Raw genomic sequence first — 22,387 nt, 5'->3', positions numbered from 1 at the left:
AGTCTCCCATCCCTCTGAGTATCCGGTCCTAAGCCCCATCAAGGAAAGCAGACAGAGGTCCCAGGACAAGACCCCGAGCAGAGGCCTGAGAATCGGATCATCTCACCGCCGCTGCTGGCCCCACCCGTGGGCCCCAGCTCTGTTCCCTTCCTTCCAAGGGTGGTTCATCTCAACCGCGGGAGGGAGCCCCAGAAGATGCCTGTCTGGGGGTAGTGGGTGGGGGCCCGAAGAATGAGGAAGCCAAGTGCCAGGGCCCTCCCTCTGGCTACAGACCTCAGCTGGGTGCGGTGAGGGTGGGTATAAAAGGGTCAGTATATATTGAAAGGATTAGAGAAATAGAAGCCAGGAGAGTGAGAAGAGGGAGAGGAAGGAGGCGTAAACAGCGAGGACAAGAGAGAGACCAAAGCGGCAGGACAGAGAAAGAGAGAGGGAGAGAGAAAGGGAGAAAGGGTTCCAGGGTTGGAGGGGAGAAAGAGCGAGGGAGGCAGAGGGGAGAGCGAGGGAGGGAGGAAGGCGGCGAGAGAGGCGGGGGCCGAGAGAGGGTGGAAGGAGGGAGAAGGGCGGGGCACAGAGGCCTGAGCGAGGGACCAGACTCCAACTCTGACTTTTTCCGCCGCTCTCGGTAAGTTTCCAATCCGTTATTCGGACTGGGATTTCCTTCTTTAGTTGTGTGTGCAGCACTGGAAAGGAGACCCCCAGCCCAGGAGAGACTACCCCTACCCCAGCTCTCAGACCCCTTGACAATCCTTGTAATTTAAGAAGTGATTTCTTCGCACTTGGCATGGGAACTTGGGAAGGGGTGGGGCTTGGCAAGATTTTAGGGTTTCCAGCAGAGCCCCCTACCCAAAAGATCCCTGCAATTTTTTTCCCACGGCTGTCCACTCTCCCTTGAAGACCCTGAGGACAGGATTTTTCGTTGCGAACAATCAAAGTCTGGGGACCCTCCAGCACCCCCCCACCCCCACCCTCTCGGGACTCTAAAGAGTCATGGGAGGCTGGCTCCTGCTTCTTGGGTCTCTCCCCACCCGCAAGAGATCTTGTCCATTTTCCCCACAAGATGTCCAGCAGACACTAGTCTGGCGGCAGGGTTGGGTGGGGATCTCGTGGGCATAGGCAAGGGCTGGGGTTTCCCTGGTGCTTGGAGACAGGAGGAGGTGAGATGAGTCACCCGATGACTCACCGGGTCCCCCTTCCTCCCCCCACCTCAGGAGAGGAGTGGGGTGAGTCAAGGATGCCCATCTCTGGGGGCAGCCCCCAGCTTCCGATGAATCTGAAAGGGTGGCAATATGAATTTTCATATCCTGGCTCATACGTGCCCAGGGACAGGGCTCTGAGATGATGGGAGCCACATTGCTAGTCCTACTCCTTCCTGGACCCAATAGTCTATCTCTTGCCCTCTCCGGTCTCTGGGGAATTCAGGAGCCTGGGCCCCCAGCCCCCTCCTCCTCGAGACCCAAGAGTCTGGTCCCAGCCTCCTTCAGACCAGGAGTCCAGGCCCCTAGCCCTCTTTTTCATTAGACCAGGGAATCTGGACTCAGCCCTCTTCTCTGCCAGGATTCAGGCATCTCACCGGCCCTGTGCCAACTTCTTGAAGTGACCATCCTCTACATCCCCACCCAGGCTTCCACCACGGCCATGTCACTCCTCTTGCTGGTGGTCTCTGCCCTTCACATCCTTATTCTCATCCTGCTTTTTGTGGCCACTTTGGACAAGGTAAGCCTACTTGGAATCGCGGGGCCTCCTTTTCTGCAAAGATTCTCAACAAGTTCCTCCTCTAAAGTCACTCTGGCCCCACCCCCTTTCTCTAGCATTTACCCTTCTGAGCTCTGCCTCCACCCTACCCTTTCCCCTAACAAGACCGCCTCTCCTACTTTCCTCCTAAATCCATCCTTTCTCCAGTCCAGCTCCTTCCTCCTTCAGAGTACCTCACCCTTTTCCTAACCCTTCCCAGTCACCCTAACTTTGCCCCTCTTCCTCTGTCCATCTCAGTCCTGGTGGACCCTCCCCGGGAAGGAGTCCCTGAATCTCTGGTATGACTGCACATGGAACAATGACAACAAAACGTGGGCCTGCAGTAACGTCAGCGAGAATGGTGAGGGGTGAGGGGCACTGGGGCTGATCTGCAAAAGGGAGGGGTAACCCCAAGTCTCCTCCTGGGACCAAGGATTGGGGGCCCCCAAAGTTTTGAGTGCATGGGTCTCGGTCTCAATGCTGGGTGACTGAGGCTGTTGTATGATGACCCACCTATCTGGATGGTAGGGGGAAATATGCTCATGTTCTAAAGAGGTTGGTTTGAAAGCACCCCTCCCTATGATTCAGGAATGGAGATCGCATGCTATAGGTTTAAGGAATGGGGGAAAAGCTAAGATTCCGAGAAGATAGGATTATGTTTCCACAGTTCTAAGAAGACATGACAGGTGTTCTGAATGGATGGCTGGGACCAATTTGTCCAAGTTCCAAAGGGGTGGACCACATTAAGATTCTAAAGGGGTGAGGCTGAATCCTTCCAAGGTTCTAATGAAGCGAGACTAGAAGCATCTGAGTTCTAAAACGGCAGAGCTGTTATCTATCAATATTTCTAAGTGAAAGAAGGTGAAAATTATATGCTTTTCCCCTAAAAGCAAAGTAAGAGTTTCTGCTCTTATTTCTATAAAATGTTGTACTTAAGGTATCCAATGCAACAAGGCAAGAAAAAGAAATAAAAGGCATAATGCTGGGAAAGGAAGAAGTAAAAGTTTCTCTATTCCCTGTGGACATGTTTATGTAGAAAATTCTAAAGAATCTGCAAACAGCTTCTAGAACTGATGAGGGAATTTAGGAAAGTTACAGGAATCAAGGTTGACATGAGTGATATTACTTAGTATCTGAGGTTATATGGCCCTAAATGGAAGAAGGGTTGGAGGGGGGCAATGATGAGCAAGCAGGTGCAGCTGGAACTCTGGACCTGTGTGACTTCCACCTCTATCTCCTTTTTGCAGGCTGGCTGAAGGCGGTGCAGATCCTCATGGTGCTTTCCCTCATCCTCTGCTGTCTGTCCTTCATCCTGTTCATGTTCCAACTCTACACCATGCGGCGAGGAGGGCTCTTCTATGCCACTGGCCTCTGCCAGCTTTGCACCAGTGAGCACTGTTCCCTGGGAATTGAAGGGAAGGGAGGGGGGCCTGTGGGGATGCTGGGGGCCCTGAGAATGGACAGATACTGAAAGAAAACAATTCTCAACAACCCAAGGACCACCTAAAGTGCCTCCTTTAGCTGCCTCTCTGTCCCAGCAACTTACGGGAGTTGTAGTTTTCAGTGACTCGATGGTGGTTTGTGGTGTGTGTGTCTGAGTCATGGGGGAACTGGAACTCAGGGCTTCAAGAAGCCAGGGCTGGGGAAGTGGATGTGGACAAATAATTTAGATCCCAGAAATGGAGGGGGGCAGCAGGGATAGGTAGCTAATTAATATCCCAGGAGAGAACTCTAAGTTATAATAGTAGTGGTCTTATAATGTCAGCCAGCTGCTCTTTCTTGTGGACGTACCGTGTATCACACACGTCAGGGAGTTTTACGTACTTTTAAGTTTTTTGATTTCCGGTGCAAAGAGCTAAGTTAATCACAGTCCTCAATTTGGGGGACGTTACCTTTCTAGGTTTCCTTTTGTTCTGTTAATTCACTACTTCTGTGCTTGGTTTGTAGAAGAGCACTCAAAAATACTCCTTAGTTGTGTGGATGAGTAGATATTATCGTCCCATTTAATGGATGAGTAAAGGGGACGCAAAGATATTAACTAATCTGCCCAAGGCCACGCTGCAGTAGCCCCGTTGGACGGCGCTGTGGGTGCGAACCACAACTCCCAGCAGACAGCGGTGCTGCGCACTCGCCCTCCCGCGGCTTCTTTGCCCCGTGGGTTGTTGGGAAATGCAGTCTTCTTGGGGGTCCTGAGTGACGTGTGGTTCCCGTCTCCCCGCAGGCGTGGCAGTGTTTACTGGGGCGCTGATCTACGCCATTCACGCCAAGGAGATCCTGGCAGAGCGTCCGTCGGGGGGCAGCTTCGGTTACTGCTTCGCCCTGGCCTGGGTGGCCTTCCCCCTCGCCCTGGCCAGCGGCATTATCTACATTCACCTGCGGAAGCGGGAGTGAGGACCGCGCGTCCCCTCACCTCCGCAGCCGGCTCCCAGCCCCGCAGCCTCTCCCCGAAGCCCCTGCCCTGGCTCCAGAAAATAAAACCGTCTAACCACCAGTTCTGCCTTTGCCTCCTTCCTTCCTCCTGCCGGGACCCAGGCCGTTCACGCCTGATGCCCCCATCACCAGCAGCTCTGCCCTCAGAATATCCAGGCCCCCTCCCGTCCCTTCTAACTCGGGACACAGGAGCTCAGCGTCCCGGCTGCCTTTCCCTTTCCACAGATTAAGGCCCCAGGTCCTCCTGTCTCAAGACTCAAGATTCTTTCCAAGTCTAAACCATTAGGAACCTCTGGGTAAGAGCCAGGAGTCTGAGTCTCCATGTCATCTCTCCTTGGTCCAGGGCCTCTCTCGCTCAACCAAGCAGGTTCTAGATCCTTAAGCCTCTTTTTGCTCCCTCTGACCCCTCCTCTGAGAAGATACTCCCATTTCCCTCTTGGAACCAAACCCTCTACTCCCCCACCAAATTCTCTGCACAAATACTGCCTCTAGTCCATATGACACCTTAGTAAAACTTAGATGACATCCCCTTTCTCCTGGCTTACTCAACCCCATATCAAGATACACGGGGAGGGGAGGGTATAGCCCAAGTGGTAGACGGCATGCTAAGCATGCATGAGGTTCTGGGTTCAATCCCCAGTACCTCCCCGCAAAAATAACTAAATAAACCTAAACCTCCCCCACCAAAAACCAAAATACATGAGTGAAGGGGAGAGGCCAGATTTCACGCCAATCCATCCCCTGCCTGTGTGCCTTAGTGCCATGAACAATTTGCCTTATCTCCTGTCTTCAGAAAACCAGTCTTTTGGGGAATGAGGGCCTCTAAGATCCTTCTCTGTGATCCACAGACAATTTCACCAACTACAAACCCAGTCTCTCTAGGACTACAGCTTTCTCTGCCCAAGACCCACCCAAATGCACTTCCCCAACACTTAGAATCTTCTTTCCAGGATTCTGATGACTTCCTTCTCTGCAACCCCTGCAACTATACCCTACTCACCCAGATTTATTCAACATGATTTATTCCTTTGGGAGAGGGGACAGCGGGAGACATCGATAGATCAGTAAATATTGCACAGGCCACTGGTGGAGGCAAGATCCAGGCCGAGGTAGTTTCTGTAGGAAGGGTGAGGGACTTGGGCAGGGAAGTCACCTGAGTTTTGTTTTGGGGGCCTGAGTGGACCTGAGCCTTGGGGTGAAGATGGTCTCTGATTCCTACTGGCCCACAGCTTTCTGCCTGGGACAAAGCTCCCCACCCCTTCAGCCTGGACCAGCTGATAAGTATTTGATCAAATGGCCTGCCTTATAAGTAGCGGCAATTGGTAGAAAGATCAAGTCTCCGTTAGAAATTCTGATTGGTTGCTTGACACAGGGACAACCGGCTGCCCAAGGTTGGTAGTGCCCGGCAGCTGTCATTGGCGGGTTGCCAGAGAACCGAGCTAAACGGCTCTCATTGGCTGCGGGTTAAAGCTCCGCCTCGGTGAAGAGGATGGGCAGTTTTGCCCCGTGCGGGTGCGGGGTAAAAAGACAGTGACAGATAGCCTCGGGAGGGCTCAGTTTAACAACTGTGCCTGGTGGTTTGCAGCGATTAACAGCTGTGATTGGCTGACCCTCCCTCCTCAGCCAAACCACGTTTAGATGTTTATGGTGGGGGTGAGACTAAGAGATGGAACAGGCGCTGAGCCAAAAAGCTTTGATTGGCCGCTCATCGGAAGAAGGGACCTAGCAACGGCGGGCTGCCTCGATGCGCGGCTTTGTTTAAGAAAACAGCGTAACGGAAGTGGCGGTCGCCAGGGAGTACTTCGAAGGCGGGGAGGGGCAAAGCCAAGTAGCCATGATTGACAGCTCGTCATGGAGGAAGCGGGGCTTAGTTCCCGACCAGGTGGCTGGGCGGGGATGGGCAAGAGAGGTTTCTGTCAGGGGTTGTCACTGCTGGGTGTGGCCTTGGGGGAAGTGATAGCAGCCAATGAGTCTAGTTTGGGGAAACCCGGGGGCGGGTACATCCCGATGTTGGGGGTCAGGGCTTGCAGGTGGGCCAGGGCCCGAGTTCCGTTGAAGGCCACGTCACAGCCTGACTGGGCCAGGAGCCAGTTCTCCACCTCCGACTGGAGCCACTGGGAGGTCTCTGTAGGGGGAAAGGCAGGTGTTGTGAGGCTGTCAGACAGACCCGAAAGGACTGGGGGAGGACGACAGGGCAAGGAGTCCGAGGGTTCTGGGTTTGGGAGAAGCCTAGGGGTCGGACAAGTGTAAGAGGGGAGTCGGACAAAGCCTAGAAGACTCGGTTTTGGGGCTCTCATCTGGGGACAAGCCAGGGACCCTTGTTCAGGGAAGGGTCCCGTTGGGAAGGGACCACCTGGGGCTTACACAGGGAAGGGTAAGGGTCTCTTGGAGGCAGTATTTGGGTTCACATATAGGAAGGAGCTGGTGGGGAGTGGAGAGCATGCCACAACAGGAGTCTGATCCAAGACTCTTGCCAAGGTTGAGGTTAGGAGAGGGAGGTCACCCCAGGGAAGGATCATGTCCACCAAGATCAGGAGCTAAGTCAGAGGTCCGGTCTACTGAACCAATTTCACCAGCGCGAGCTGAAAGTGGGAGGCAGACAACGGGGGTCGGGTGTCTCACTGTGGCAGGGCCACTTGGGACTACGGGGAGTCTCGACCCTGTAGGGGCAGGGTGGAGTTTGTTCAGGCGGAGCCACGTCGGAGGCCAGCCACATTGGCCTGGGGCGTGGCTCTTGGGGGAGGAGCTGCAAATGACGGGGTAGGTGGGGCCTAGCGAGGGCGGGCCCATAAAGGGGGCGGGGCCACCTGGCTCCGCGAGTCCTACCTTCCGGCCGGTTGCGGGACCCCCGGGGCCGCCGGGCCAGGAAGCTGTGGGCCAGCAGCGCCTCCTTGGCGTGCTCGTCCTGCGCTCGCAGGGCCAGGGCGCTGAGCAGCTCGGAGTTGTTGGACGTGCTGCGGTAGTAGAGCATATGCGCCAGCTCCAGCGCATGCGCGCTGCGCCGCTGTCCAAACATCTGCAGGCGGGACGAGATCCGGCAGGGGCCGGGCAGCGCTGGGACTCCACTTCCCCACCCATACACACACCCCTGGGTCAGTCACACTGGCGCCGCCCTTCCGGAGGACTCCCGGGCCCTCACCAGGCCTATTCAGTTCAGATCCCCAGGTCAGGGGACCAGGTATTTGGATTTTTATCCCCCACGCTCTCGCCCCAGTGACTCCGCAGCCGCTGCCCTGGTTTGCTCATCTGAGCCACATATTAATAGCTTTATTAAGGATTTCCGGACCATATGAGTTTTAGCCTGGAAACTTTGTGTTACAAAGGTTTTTTTAAGTCCTTATCGTTTAGATACATACTAAAGTATTAACAGATATGCGTAGGATTCAAAATAATAGTAATCTAAATGGTGGGAGAGTGGTAGGTCGTTAGATGAAAACTGACTGCTGCTAATTGTTGATGCTGGGTGCTGGCTACAGGGGTGCTCACCATACTATTACATTTCTGCATTTGTTTGAACTTTTCCATAATTAAAAACAAGATTTTAAACATTAAATTGTAAAGAGAAATGTTAACAGATGACAAATACTGGAAGAGCCACTTTCAGGGAAGAAGAGGGGAGGAGCAGGTCTGGGGCCCTGCTGGATACTGGCTGCCCCCTTTCTCCAACCTTATGGTCCCTAAGGAGGGAAATGAAAGCCCACCAGTGCCCTCTGGGGCTCACATTCAAAACGTCTGTCCAGATTCCTCCTCTCACCCACAAAATGAGCTGAAGACTGCTGGGTCCTACAGCCTGCAGGCCTGGGTGCCCGTCCAACTCTGTCCCCTCCAGCTGTGAGACAGTGGTTAAGACCTAAATCCTCGGGTAGTGCTGTGAATGGAGGCAGATAACAGAAGTGCTCTAGATGCTAATAAAACACTTGGCACAGAGCCTGGCCCATAACAAGCATTTAAACATTGGCTATGATTGAATATTTCTCTACACCCCGGGCTGGAGGCTCCCCTTTAAACATAAGCGTTTTCTGCCTATAGAGCATCACCCATCTTACACGGAGACCTAAGGTGAAATGCCTCTGAAGTTAACACACCCGTGGAAAATTGCTGAAATGGCCTGCACAGTACCGATGACACGCTCTGTTGTGGACTGTACTCTCTCCTTACAAGGCCAGCACAGTCGGTTTATGTCCCCGCTTTGGAACGAATCGCCATTTCTTTGGTTGAAGGCAAGATGTAGGAATTGCATGCATTCAGGATGAGTATAAAAAATATCTTGGGTTTTGTGCCTGTTTCTGCCAAGCTTATAGAGTTGAATTCTCACAGGTTAAGGAAGCGGGTCATGTGATTCCATGGCACACAGATGAGGCCAGAACTCTCCCTGGAGAGGGCTCACCATTGGCCACCTGGATGTTCCCTTCAACACTCGTGGTGGCCCACGCTGAGTGCCCTGTCCCTCTTCACTCAACCCCTCAGTCCACTCCTCCTTCCTCCCCTGGGTTCTGTACCTGGGGTGATGCCACCATCTACTCAATCACAGGCCAGACCCCTGGCACAGACCCCACCACCTTCCCAGCAGCCTGTCAGTCTCCAGCCCCCTCCTCCTGCCTTGACTCTCTGCCTTTTCCCCTCCTCTCCAAAGCACCTAGTGCAACGCCCAGCCTCCTCCTGGCCTCAGTCTCCCCCTTCCAGTCTGTCCTGACACAGCCTGACCCTGCTCCTCCCCTGCTCACAGCCCTCCCATGGCTCCCTAGTGCCCTCAAAGAGTCCGACCTCCACGGCCTGGCCCCTGAGGATTTCTCCCACTCACCTGCTCCTCCCCTCTGAACACAGTCCATGCTGAATGAGCCAATTTACCATGAACATTCCCCTGAGCCCACCCTGCTCTCTCGGGCTCCTGAGCCTTGGAACAGGCCAAGTCACCTTTAGTCTGTTCCTGGCTAACATTCATTGCCTCAGCATCAAGGTTCAGCCACCCTCTGGGGCCTCACTTCTCCCCCCTGCACCCCAGATTCCAGCCCTGTGAGACCTCCAAGCTGTGCTCACCCAGCCCCTTCTCCACCAGGCTCAATCCCTGGCTTTCAAACCTTCCCTCCAATCCCACCCGAGCCCTGGGCCTAGGCAGGAGTTTCTCCCCCTCCCCACAACCCTTCACCCTCTCAGCCAGCGCAGCCTGGTTGTTATCTGTGGGATTTATTACCAGGCCTCCTAGGAGCCCACCGGGATGGCTGCAACAGCTTGAAAACCAATGAACCAGCAAGTGAACGATCGGGTCCAACAGACGCCTCACACCAGTCCACACCCCAGGGGCCAGTGCCAGCCCTGGGGGAGTATCAGTAAAAGGCAGTCCCTCAAGGCCCACTCAGCCTCAAGATAGAGCTCACGGCTCAGGGAGCAAAGCACAAGTTGGGTGTCAGCCCCACCTGTCCCCTCGGCCATGAACCCTTGGATGGTGAATAACCTGCACGACTGTACGAGGCAGCCCTGCACTCATGTGTAGCAGAATCAGGAAGGCAGATTGTTAAAAATACAGCTTCCAGGGCCCTAGGCCCAAAGTTTCCAACTCAGTCCACAGGGGCTAGAACACAGGGGCCGCGTTTATAAAATAGCTCCCCTGGGAGGGTAGGGAAAGCGCAGTGGCAGAGCACGTTCTTAGAGTGCATGAGGTCCTGGGTTCAATCCCCAGTACCTCCATTAAAGAAAAGAAAGAAGGAAAGAAAAACAGCCCCCCTAGTGTTAATGACACCTGGCCAGGACGGGGAGGCCCAGACACAGGGAACAAGAGCCCTGTTCTCAGCAGTATAATTCATTTAATCCCGAGTTAGGTCCCATTGTCATCCAGTTTCCAGATGTGGGAGCTGAGGCACAGAGAGGTTAAGCGGCTTGTTCAAGGTCACACAGCTAGAAGACAGTCAAGCTAGATTCAAACCCAGGAAATCTGGTTCTAGAACACACATCATTCACCACGTCAAGTGTCTGTCAAAGCAGGCGCCCAGTGAGTGGCCGTGAACACCTGTGTAGCACCTGCCACGTGCCAGCACTGCACCCAGTGCCCTTCACAGAGGCACTCATTTCATCCTCACAGCAGGTCTCGCCATCCGGCCCATTTCCCAGATGAGGAAACTGAAGCACAGAGAGATAGGACAGCCTGACCTCCTGGCTGCACACCAAGGAAAAGGGACCCGGGAGGCTTGGCGGGGTGGCCCACTTACCTTGGAGGCCCGCAGGCCCATGAAGGCCGCAAAGAACAGCAGCAGCAGGGAGGTGGCCATCTTGAAGTCAGAGAGCACGACCATGCCCACATTGACAAAGAAGACCACACCTGAGACGACCAGCGTGAAATTGAGCAGGGCACGCTGCAGGGTGGACGTGCGCACCTTCAGCTCGGGCAGCAGCTGCTCCAGGCCCTCCAACGGTGTGTCCTTGAAACTCTTCAGCACCAAGTGCCCCTGCTTTGTCCGGGCTGCTAGCACCACCCGCTTAAAGTATCTCCTGATGGACAGAGATGGAGGGGCGAGGGTAGTCAGGACCGCCCTGGGAAGCCCCCTCCGGCCCCAGGGCACTCTCTCTGGCTCTGCAGTCACACCATCATTTTAAAACCTACTTAACAATGGTTGGAGGAAAGTCAGAAATAAGTTTTGTGTCCAACAATAGGGGATCAGTTACATAATGCAATTCCCTATCATTGGACACATAGGTTTGCATCTTGATTTTATGGACTTAATAAATGAGAGTTGAAGAAGATTCCTTAGTTAATTTTCAAAATCAAATTCTAGATATATTTCAGAGTATCTGTTCAGTGCCAGGAGTGCTATGTAGCTCTGGAGAGACAAGAAAATGAGTCAGTTGCTGCCTTTGCAGAGCTTATAGTCCAGTGGGAGAAACAGATAATTAAGCAGTCTGCAAGTATAAATATCTCCCTGGCATAGATTCCTGGAAGTGGAATTACTGGTTTAAGGGATATGAGGGGCTTTTTGTCTTTGGTTTTTGTTTTGTTTTTGGATTTGTGACCCTATTTGATAAACTGATTTCCAGAAGGACTGGGTGATACACAGGCCCACTGGCCGACTCTGAGAAGATCTGGCTGTCTTGACCCTACTCTGGATTTGAATATCCTCTGTTAAAAATATGATGTTCATCAGAATCCCAGCTGCTCCACTTTTTCAGAATGTGGCCTTCCCTCTCTGAGTCTCAGTTTTCCTCATCTGGAAAATGGAGAGAAATGGAGAGAAATGTTCCTAACCTTTCTCTTCCCCTGGGAATTGTAGTTCTTACTTCTTGGGAAGGAAAGGTAGTATTGATTTACCCCTCCCCCTTTCTCGACTTCCCACCCAGGTCCCAGACACCCAGATCCAGACACTGACCTGTCAGTCCCCTCTCGACTCTAACCTGGCTCCCTCTTGCTGCAGCTGGGGAACAAGGGTCGCCTCACCTCTCTGCGGGGGGCGACTTGAAGAAGCCACGCTTGGAGCCCACGCTGGACTTACGGGGCATCTGCCCAACTCGCTGGCCCAGGGCCCAGAAATGCATGTAGATATACTGATCCAAATTTATTGTCACCTGTCAAGGGGGAGGAAGGAAGCAGAGGCAGCTGAGTATAACCTGGGATGTGAGTGCAGGATATTAGAATTAGATGCTTCTCCCCACAAGGATTTCCCCAGCCACCCCTAACTTGCCTTCCCAGGCTTATCATCACCCTGTGTCATTACCCTGCCATGCCAGGGCAGCCATGTATGGTTGTTCATGCTGTACATTGCACAAGGGCACCCCATCCAAGATGGCACCATTCACATCATAGGCATCTTTACTACCATATTTCTGAGAATCTAAGATGCTACTGATTTTAAAATACTGTATTATTTTATGAAATAATAAAAACAGTTTATTTCCCCAGCTAAGAGGGAAAATATATTGCCAATTAAACTATGTCACACCACCACTTATAAGTCACAACCCAATTTCAGAGATGATAACTTTGGAAGATTTTAGTAGTTTTATCATAATTTTGTTGACTTTAACAATGAGTGTTTTGGATTATCTATGATAGTCAGCTTCCATATCTGCAGGTTTCACATCCAGTGATTCAACCAACTACGGGATGGAAAATATATATTCTTTAAATTCCAGAAAGTTCCAGAAAGCAAAACTGGAATTTGCTGTGTACCAGCAACTATTTTACATAATATTTACATTGTATTGGGTATTATAAGTAATCTAGAGATGATTTAAAGAATACTGGGGGATATGCATAGATTATAAGCAAATACTATGCCATTTTATATAAGGGACTTGAATATCCTTGGATTTTTTATATCCACAGGGGTCTTGGAACCAATCCGCTCCCATACCAAAGGACAACTGTATTACAGTTCTCTGGCAGATGGTGATAAAGTCCCTAGTCCTAACAAGATCTGTTTCTTATGATACTTTTCCTACAGATGTCAGTGAAGTAAACTGAGAAAGATGTGACTTTTTCTTCAAAGGCGCCACGTGGACTGGTGCCCTGTGTTCAAGACTGCAACTCCCAGCAGCCTCTGCCTCCCAAAGGCGCCACCCCTGCCCCAAGGCCTTCAGGGAGTTTTGGTTCTCCTCTGGAAGACAGGCACCTGGACCTCATCTTGAGGGTGATGGACCACCAGAGCGTAGGCCATGGCGTCCTCGGAGAGCAGGGAGAAGTTGGCCTGAGCCAGCAGGGGTTCCAAAGCCTGAAGCACTTCCTGCTCTTTGGACAGACGCTGGGAGTCGGTAAGTGAAGGCTGGTCAAGGGTCTCCCTGTCAGGGTTGATGGGGTCATACAAGGCCTGAGGAGAGAGTCAGAGAGAAGAAAAATGGGCTATGTCATAGCCTGAGGGATTATGGGTACACATAAGGATGTTCCTGGCCCCATCCTTTAAATAATGTGGGACCCCCAGGCTTGATTCTGGGCTCTCTTCCCTTCTCTCTCCTGGAGCTCACTCTAAGTTGCCTCTCCATTCGCGCCTTTAAACACTGTCTCTGTGCATATAACTACCCAGCTCACGTCTCCAGCTCGGACCTCTCCTCCAAGTTCTGGACCTAAAATCCATTTCCAGTGCATGATTCTGTCCTCCCCTTCTCCAATGGAAATAGAGGTGAAAGCAGCATAGGGCTGCCCAGATAGACTACATTTCCCAGCCTCCCTTGAGGCTAGGTGTGGCCCAGATAATTCATCCTAGTTCTGCCTACAACCCAGTTTTGACCCCACAAGGGTGAAGACAATGCCCTTAGGCGATGGCAGAGTACCAAGATGGAAGGACCCTGGGCCCCAGCCTAATCTCATGTGAAACAGAGCCACCTGTCCACCCTGGCCCACTTGCCACAAGGCCGTGAAGTGGAAGGGAAAGAATCCTCCACCTTCTTTAAACCATTGCATTGTGGGGCCTGCTTGTTACAGCAGCTAAGCCTTTACAGTAACTGATACAAACTCTCTACTTGACATTTCTTTTGGGATGTCACGGTCACCCTCAAATCCAACATGTCAAGCCCATAAGATCACATCCTCCCATCCCCGTCTTCCAACAAAATAACCATTTTAGGTTTCCCCTCCCAAATGTATTCATTCCAACCATCCCTGGCCTCTCCCCTGAGCATCAGACTCTCATATCCCATTATGTCTTTGGCATCTCCCATTGGGTGTCTAATGGTATCTCATATCTAACAAGGCCCCAGGAGAATGCCTCCTCCTCCCCTGGCCCAGTCCTCTCCTTTCAGGAAGTGGTACTATCACCTATTCACATGCTCTGATCAGAAACCACATCCTTGATTCCTTTCTTATCCTCGCTCCCATATCTAATCCTTTAGCAAATTCATTTGCCAAAACTCGGAATCGCTCTTGCCTCCATCTTCCCCTCCTGCCGCCTTCTCATTCCTGCCACCTTCACCTGTCACCTCACTTCCAAACCAGTCTCCACCCAGCTGTCACAAAGAGCTTATTGAGATTATAAACGGATCCCACACCCTGTCTCTCCAATGGCTTCCCACTGCATTTGGAATAAAATCCAGGCGCTTTCTAAAGGAACTTCAAGGTCCCTACATAACTGCTCACTGCCTTGCCCACCTCAGCTTACACACCCACCACTCCCCCCTCGAAAACTTGTCAGATGAATGAATGAATGAACAAACAAATAAATGAAAGAGCAAGCTTCCGGGTGGCTTGCCTATTTGCTCACAGAGAGATGGAGTTTCAGGGTGACACGTGACTTGTCCCAGACTATACAGCAAGCCACAGAGGGAAATCACCCCTCGGTAAAACCAGCCCATACACACAACCCTCTGTGTGTCTCTCAGGAGAGGCAGCCTTAAGGAAAAACTCGTGGAGATCAGGTGCGGCTTTGAAGTGGGAGGAATGACGCGGACAAAGGTTTGGAGGCAACTGAGCCAGCACAGCTGGGTGATGCGGGAGAAATACGAGCCTAGCAAATCCTCATCTAAACTACCTCCAGAGCTGGGTCATGCTGGCAGAGGATGAGACTGGAGCCCAAAGCTAAGGCCTGTGCCCAGGTCCTTAGCCAGGTCTTGGACTCACAGAATGACCTTGAATATTCCATTCCTGGGGCTGAGCTGCAGTTTGAGAGTGAAGGGATCTCAGAGCTGGAGGACAGCAAAATCTACATCCGTCAGACATCCCCTGCAAGCCAGATTCTCTTCTGGGAACTTCACATCCACCTGGGGCTTCAAGCCAGAAACCTGGACCTCGCAGGTGACCCCTGATGCTCCCTCCCCTCACATGATAAATCACAGTCACACTGATTCCACCTCCAAATCAGATCACTGCTTCACCCAGCTCTTTCCTCCCACCAGCCCTGCCCCATCCACACCATCACCGCCTTCTCCTGCCTGGATGAGTGGTCTCCCCAAGTCCCCTCCCCTCCCTCCTCTGCCAAACGGTTCTCCACATAGCAGCCAGGCAGGTCTCACCCAACAGTAACAACAATAGTGATAAATGAAAATGGCAACTTACATAGCACTTATTACGTGTCAGGCGCTGCTTGAAGGATGTTATCCACATTTGCACAGTGTGCCTCATTTATAGTTGTGGCAACTGAGGCTCAGAGAGGTTAAGTAACAGGCCAAGGTCACACAGCCAGGAAGTTGGATATCAGGAATCACACATCCAATCAATCTCCTACTAAGACACTTCCCAGGCTCTTACGGCCCTCAGGAAGGAGGACCATGCTCCATACTACAGCCTGCAAGGCCTCCCAGGGCCTGACACCACAACCCTCTTTGGTTGTGGTGTCAGCCACCACACTGGCTTTAGTTCCTCCAGGCACAAGGACTTTGCATATGCTGTTGGGACACTTTCCCTGCCCCTCTTCCTGCCTTCTTCCCTTTCCCCAACTGAATTCCTGCTCCTCCATCATATTCCTGCTCCCTTATCACAAAAAGCCTTCCTCCACTCCCTAGGCTGAGCAGGGCTGCCCGGTGCAGTTGGGCAGGATGTGCACTGCATGAATGTGCCAGACCTAAGAGGTACCATTGTAGATGCTATAGATCTAGACATTTATCATCACAGTCACCCTTTCATAGGGACATAAAGGGTACAGAGCAGCACCGTCCAAAAGAACTTCCTGCAGTGATGAAAACATCTAGATCTGCACTGTCCACTGGGACGCCTCTGGCCGCAGATGGCAACAGAGCACTTGAAACCTGGTGGAGGCAACTGAGGAATGGAATTTAAACTGTTATTTAATTTCAATTCTTCCCAATTTCAACAGCCATGTGTACATAGGGACTGTCATATTAGACCACCCCAGGCTTGGGAAAGGAGCACCTTTTTCTAATTTGTACACAGACCCTGGGGCAGACACCGAGGTCAGTTTGGACATCTGCTCAGACACTGGCCTTCACAGTCTGAATTCATCCAAGCACTGGGGGAGAGCATCTGCCTCAGGGCTGTCCCCACCACCCAAATTCCGCTCCCTGAGGGCAGGGGGCAGGCTCGAGTTCTCTCCTCGGTGAAGCCGCAGCACCTGCACGGGACTGGGCACAAACATCTGCTGAAAGGATGAACGATGTCATCGGGTCTTTGTGGCAGGTGTTACTATTTCCTATCCTCGAGCATTCCCCTGGGGACCACACATGGCATCTGTCTACTGAGGACCCCCAGACTTCTAACTCTACTCTGACGTCTTTCCTAGGCTCCAGACACACAGCCAAGAGCCTATTCCACACTTTCGTGAAGATGTCCAACGGGCCTCTGGAGGCTTCCACACGGGCATCCAATGGGCCTCCTCTCAGACCTGCTGTGCCCCGCCTTGGGGTCCCGAGACTCCTCCCAAGAGCTGCTCCTTTTGCCACCTTATGCATCTCAAAAGAGGCCAAGTCCACACTTCCAGGTGCTCGAGCCCAAAGCCTCAGGTCATCCTGGACCTCTCTCTTTCTCATACATCCAACCCACCAGCAAGTCCTGATTGTCCTGCATTCAAAATCCATCCAGAACCTGACTTCTCATCCTCTGGGCTGTTGGGGTGGCCTCAGCCCTGGTCTCCCTGCTCCCATCCTCACCCCCTAGTCTGTTCCCCACACAGCCACCAGAGGGCGCCCACTGTAACCTAAGTCAGCTCATGCTTTTTTTTCTCTGCTCAGAACCCTGTGGTGGCCCACACCTCACTCAGAGTCAAAGCAAAGTCCTCACTGTGTCCCACAAGGCCCTGCAGTATCTGGCCCGGGGTGCCCTCTCTGTGCTCCTCTCCAGCCCTCTCCCCCTCACTCAGCCTCCTTGCTGTTCCTCCCACACACCATGCACACTCCTGCCACAGGGCCTTTGCACTTACTCTTCCCACAGATCTCCACATGGCTCCCTCTCGCCTCCTTTGGGTCTCGCCTCCTTTGCGTTACCTGCTCAAAGTTCACCCCCTCAGTGAGGCCCTCCCTGACTACCCTACCTAAAATGGCAAAGACACTTCTACTTTCTTTTTCTCCTTACTTAGGGTTTCCAGATGTAGCCCAGAAGAAATGAAATACAGGACACCAAGTTAAATCAGATTTTCAAATCAACAACAAATAATTTTTCAGTTTAAGTAGGTCCTATACAATAGTTGAGGATTGTACTGCATGGAACGTAATTATACTTTAAAAAAAACTATTCAGAGCATATCTGAAAGTCAAATTTCACTGGGTTTAGAGGGTTGAATAGGTGTCTCCTCTAAATTCTTGCCCCCTGGAAACTCAGAATATGACCTCATTTGGAAAGAGGGTCTAATGGCAGGTGTCATTCAGGTAAGGCTCAAGATGAGATCATACTGGATTAGGGTGGCCCTCAATCCAATGACAGTGTCCTTATAAGAGACAGAAAAGGACACACAGACAAGAAGGTGATGTGGAAGATGGAAATAGAGACTGGAGTGATGTGTTAAATGTTTATATAATAACATTTTTTTAATAACAAAAAAAAACCACACACACATACACACACACTCTTCTCAGGTGCCCCAGAGAAGAGCTTGGAGGTGGGCAGACAGGGGCACAAATCCTAGCTCTGCCACTTGGGACCCACAGGATCTTGGGCACACCCGGGTCCTCTTGGAGCCTCAGTCTCTGTCTCTGCAAGTGGGGCTGATGTCAGCTGCTCCTCCAGGCCGCTGGAAGGCGCTGATGAGCCTGACATAGGGGGCTGTTGCTGCCACTCATCAAAGCAAAGGGGGAGCTGGGAGGGGCGGGGCAGTGTGCAGTAAAGGGTGAACTCAGCAGGCCTGGGTTGTCTAAATCCAGCACATTCCAAAGAACTGGCCCTTGCCTGGCTCCTGGGAGGGAGCCTCTAAGCCCTTGGACTAACCTGCCTGGTAAGAGTGTCTTGGTTTACGGATGGGGGGGGCGACTTGGGACACATCTGATGGTCTATGCTAACAATGTGATTTACGGTGGGGCCTTGTGCCACAGGGTATCAGCTTGACCTCCAGAGGGGCTGGAGACTGAGGTCAGCCACTCGGGCAGTCCGTCTTACCTCCACGACCAAACCTCAATAAAAACCTTGGAAACCAAGGCCCCGGTGAGCTTCCCTGGTGGGTGATGCTCTGTGCGTGTTGTCACATCGTTGGGGAAAGCTGTTCCCATGACTCTGCTGGCAGAGGACAACCAGAAGCTCTCGCTCCGCCCCCTCGCCTTTTTCCTTTGCGATTTGATTTGCTATCCTTTTGCTGTAATAAACAACTACTGTGAGCGTAACGGCTTTTCTGAGCTCTGTAAGTCCCTGGAGAAAAATCAATGAATCTGTGGGTGTTCTTGGGGACCCCAACACAGGATCCCAGGATAAGGAGGATGCTGAGAATTTGGCTTCCTGACATCGCTCTTCTCTGGAGTTCCACTTCTCTCTGGCTGCTCCTGGTCCATCCCTCTTACTGGTTCCAGTTCCCCTTCTTGACCTCAAGACTGACACTCCCCAGGGCTCAGCAAATACCCCTGGTGGTCTCCTGTGGTACCTTCTAGATCCTCCCAGGATTTTTTCTTAGCCCAGACCCCTTGACCTCCAGACTGTGGGCATTCTAGTCCATCTCTCTACCTGGCTGTCCAATAGGCAGCTCAGATTCCTAAGTCCGAGACTGTGCCCTCCATCTTCCCCGCAGATCTGTCTCCCGCCCCCGCTGTCTTCTGCATCTTCGTAAGTGGCAGCTGGAGGCGCCCCCTGACTCCTGGCTTTCCCTCAAGGCCCTGCGCACACGGCCGAAAGCAGATGCCTTCCAACCATTATCAGCGTCTGCCCACTTTTCACCACTTCCACTGCTATTTCTCTTGTCAGAGCTGCCATTACCTCTCACCTGGACAAATTTAATAGACTCTTTAATAGATCTCCCTGCCTCTGAGAGCCTGTTCCCCACAGGGCAGCCAGAAGGATCATGTTAACACATAAATCAGCTCATGACCCTCTGCTCTGAGACCTCCTGCAGCTCCCAGCTCCCTTAGCACGAAAGCCAAGCCCTCACCATGGCCCGCAGTCCGGGCACAATTTGCCCCCACTCCCGCTCTGCTCTCAGCCCTCATCTCCTGCCCTCTCCCCTTCCAGCCAGTGGTCCCACTGATGTTCCCCCAACACTTCGGGGATCTCTCTCACTTCAGGGCCTTTGCACTTGCTCTTCTCTCTGCCTGGAATATCCTTCCCCAGACACTTGCTATCAGGCTTGCAGTGTCTCTGTACTCAGGTCTTAACTCACCTGTCACCTCCTTAGGGAAGCCTTCCCTGACTACCCTGTCTAAAATAGGCCCCCATCTGGTCCCTCTCTATCCTGCCTCAATCTCTTTTTCCTTGTTCTTCATAGCACTTAGCACTCCTGGGTATCATATTTTATATGTATTGACTTATCATCTCCCCACATGAATTCCACAAGGGCGTGGCTTCATCTGTCTGTTCGCTGCTTCATCCCAAGTGCTTAATACTTTCACTTTTTAATTTCAAAATTACTGGTTTTTTTTCTTTTTTCATGGAGGTACTGGGGATTGAACCCAGGACCTCGTGCATACTAAGCATGTGCTCTACCACTGAGCTAACCCATCCCCCATCCCCAGTGCTTAGAACTGGGGCCAAGCTCCCAGGAGGTGCTCAGAGAATTTTTGCTTAATAAACAGGCAAACAAGGACAACAGGCACCCCCCACCCCGTGCTCACCTGCAGCTGGGCCAGGATGTGATGGTAATGGAACAAGGTACAGAAGTCCACATGGGCGGCAAACTCCTCCAAAGCCACTTTATCCGCAGGACTGGAATGGAACTCCTGTAACCTCAGGAAGCAAAACTTCTCTTTAGGCCTCTCCCTTCTTCCTTAGGGGGAGGAATTCTTTCCCGGGCAGCCCTAACAGACAATCAGAGCTCTGAGCTCTTTAAAATGTTGTGATTCGTTGTGCTTTTTGGGGGGGTGGGGTGGGCACTGATCAGTTTTACTGACCAAGAAACTGACGTAGCCTCAGAGAATGAAAAAGGGATGGCTTACAGAGCTAGACATTCAAGTTCCCGCTTTGACATTTACTGGCCGGCATTGACACAATGCTTATTGTGTGCCAGGCACTGTTTGCCAGCATGATATCATCCCCCATAGGATGCAAGGAGGCTGATGGAATTATAACCCTCATTACTCAGAGGGGACCCTGAGGTTCAGGAAAGTCACTTACTGAGGACCACACTGTCTCTGTAAAGAGAAACTTGAGACTCCAATCTGGGCCTGTCTGACTCCAGAGCACGCATATTTAACCACTTTTTTATATTTCCTACCTCGGTGCCCTGGGTGAATGTCATCAACTCTCTGAGCCTGTTTCCTTATTGGCAACAGAGGCTCACAACCTCTTTCTCAAAAAAGCAACGGTGAGAATTTGATGTGATTATGTGTGCCTGTATACATACCTCTGTGTTCATGTGTGTGTGTATCTATCTGTGTGTGTGGTTAAAGTCCAGCATAGGACTTAGTCTCTACAGAGGTATTTAATTAATAATCTTAAAAATTTTTTATTTATTTATTTATTTTTAATGGAGGTCCTGGGGATTGAACCCAGGACCTCATACATGCTAAGCATGTGTCCTACCACTGAGCTGTTTCCCTCCCTCTAGTCAATAAGTATTAAATGAATGAATGATAATCCAGAATAGTCACAAGGGTCATAGTAGCTTAAGCTTGGGAGCAGGGCCAGGACTAAGCAGATGCAAGTGAAGCAACTAAGGTGCAAAATTTAAAGAAGGCGCTCACTCTTACAGTCACGCAAGTGCCTACTTGCTTCACCCTAGTTGCTGCCCTGCTCTGGAATTAGACTACTTCGGTTCAAATCTGGGCCACTAGTCATGACCTTGGGTGAGTCACTTTCCTTCTCCTGCTTCAGTTACCTCATTTGTAAAATGGGCATGATGGTTGTACCTCTTTTATTGGATTGTTCAATAATTCAAGAATACATGGAAAATGCCTAGCACAGTGCCATGTAGTAAGAGCTCAAATAGTGTGATATAATTATAATGACAGCTGCGTAGCTATAATTATTAGGTAGTAGCAATAGTAATGATGAGGATGATTATTATACCCATTTTGCAGAGGAAAAAACCAGGCCCCAGCAAGTGCTTGTTCTAGCCTCCAGTACAAGCTAGAGGCTGGAGGGGGAAGGGTATATATAGCTCAAGTGGTAGAGCGCATGCTCAGCACCCAAGAGATCAGGGGTTCAATCCCCAGTACCTCCTCCAAGCAGAAATAAATGATGAAACCTAATTACCTCCCCCTCATAAAACAAGCTAGAGGCTGAAATTGCTGCTGCATCTGCATCTCAGAGGTCTGTCCCCTGCATTCCAACTCACGCCACGCCCACTTGGGGGGGGCCGGTGACGTGAACGCGAACTACAACTCCCAGTGGGCGCCAGGGCAGCCTTCTATAGCATGAAGCGCTATACTGCCGCGAGGCTTGCCGGGAGTCGTAGTCCCCAGGCTCTTGGACCCGGGGCGGGCGGTACCTGTATCAGGAGGCGGAGCAGCTGCTCCTTGGAGAACGGGATGAACCGCTCGCGGTACTGCTGGGACCAGTCGCGGGGTTGCGTGGGGTTCCACATCCTGCGGTACTCCCCCATCTTGGCCGCCAGCGATGACAGGGCCCGGGGGTGCCCAAGGACCGTGGGCAACAGGGGCCATACTCGGACCCTGGATCCCCAGACCCCCCGGGTCACATGCAGCATAGCCAGACCCTTTCCCCGGAGCCTAAACGAGGGAAATAGGGCTGAGGTCAAAGGTCATTTGGCGGACAAGCGCCCTCTCCACCTCCAGGTCCCAACAGTTTCTACCCCAGGATGGGCTCAGAGCCCATCCACCAGCCTCGTAGGCCCTCCTGCCCGTCCCCTCTCACACTGTTCAGTTGGCCTGGGTCCCTGGCAGAGGTCAGAGTTCTTAGGTCTAGGGGCGTTTTGCGGGTCCCTGAAGCCCTGTGGTGGTACAACTGGTCTCTGAAGGGTCTAGGCGGCAGGTGGATCTTAAGAGCATAGGAGATGCTCAGAAGAATACAGAGGGGTTGCAGAGCCGCCCTCCCCCGGCCATGCAGCCCTTGACCCTTTCCCTCACCTTAGCCAACGCTCGACTGTCATTGAGCCTCCTGCGCATGTGCAGAAAAGCGTCCTGGGCCTCCGAAGTTCGGCTTCAGTTCGCAGTAAGACGCATGCGCAAAGCCTGGGTCATTGAGCAGGTCCTATTCTAATGCCCTGTCCCGACTGCGCATGTGCAACCTTCTTGCGCCACACCCTTTCCTAGGGCTCAGCGCAGGCGCTGC

At 52.1% G+C, this 22,387-nt stretch overlaps 2 protein-coding genes across 7 annotated transcripts; one reads left to right on the top strand and one right to left on the bottom strand.

The window, feature by feature from the left end:
- The first annotated feature begins 337 nt into the window (after window positions 1–337).
- On the top strand, window positions 338–4,222 carry EMP3 (epithelial membrane protein 3 (MAM blood group)). 3 transcript variants are annotated; one of them, XM_045510637.2, is made up of 5 exons: window positions 338–622; window positions 1,519–1,713; window positions 1,990–2,092; window positions 2,979–3,119; window positions 3,953–4,222. In XM_045510637.2, exons 2-5 carry the CDS (start codon window positions 1,636–1,638, stop codon window positions 4,120–4,122), a joined length of 492 nt encoding a protein of 163 aa, XP_045366593.1. In that variant the 5' UTR covers window positions 338–622; window positions 1,519–1,635; the 3' UTR covers window positions 4,123–4,222. The 3 variants fall into 3 exon arrangements, with proteins under 3 accessions (XP_045366593.1, XP_010945187.1, XP_010945188.1); XM_010946885.3 differs by having other exon boundaries at window positions 339–622; window positions 1,621–1,713; XM_010946886.3 differs by having other exon boundaries at window positions 339–622; window positions 1,555–1,713.
- TMEM143 (transmembrane protein 143) lies at window positions 4,051–22,319 on the bottom strand. 4 transcript variants are annotated; one of them, XM_074369315.1, is made up of 8 exons: window positions 22,183–22,319; window positions 21,585–21,825; window positions 19,771–19,875; window positions 12,759–12,953; window positions 11,585–11,712; window positions 10,365–10,644; window positions 6,988–7,177; window positions 4,051–6,286 (listed from the first exon to the last, which is right to left on the bottom strand). In XM_074369315.1, the coding sequence occupies exons 1-8, from the start codon at window positions 22,203–22,205 to the stop codon at window positions 6,078–6,080; spliced, it is 1,371 nt and encodes a 456-aa protein (XP_074225416.1). In that variant the 5' UTR covers window positions 22,206–22,319; the 3' UTR covers window positions 4,051–6,077. The 4 variants fall into 4 exon arrangements, with proteins under 4 accessions (XP_074225416.1, XP_074225417.1, XP_010945189.1 ...); XM_074369316.1 differs by lacking the exon at window positions 22,183–22,319 and adding an exon at window positions 21,971–22,155; XM_074369317.1 differs by having other exon boundaries at window positions 6,088–6,286; window positions 6,988–7,115.
- Between the last annotated feature and the right edge of the window lie 68 nt (window positions 22,320–22,387).

Source organism: Camelus bactrianus, chromosome 9 (genome assembly GCF_048773025.1).
Source record: "Camelus bactrianus isolate YW-2024 breed Bactrian camel chromosome 9, ASM4877302v1, whole genome shotgun sequence".
Classification (NCBI taxonomy): domain Eukaryota; kingdom Metazoa; phylum Chordata; class Mammalia; order Artiodactyla; family Camelidae; genus Camelus; species Camelus bactrianus.
This window is presented reverse-complemented; position numbering and strand designations above follow the sequence as displayed.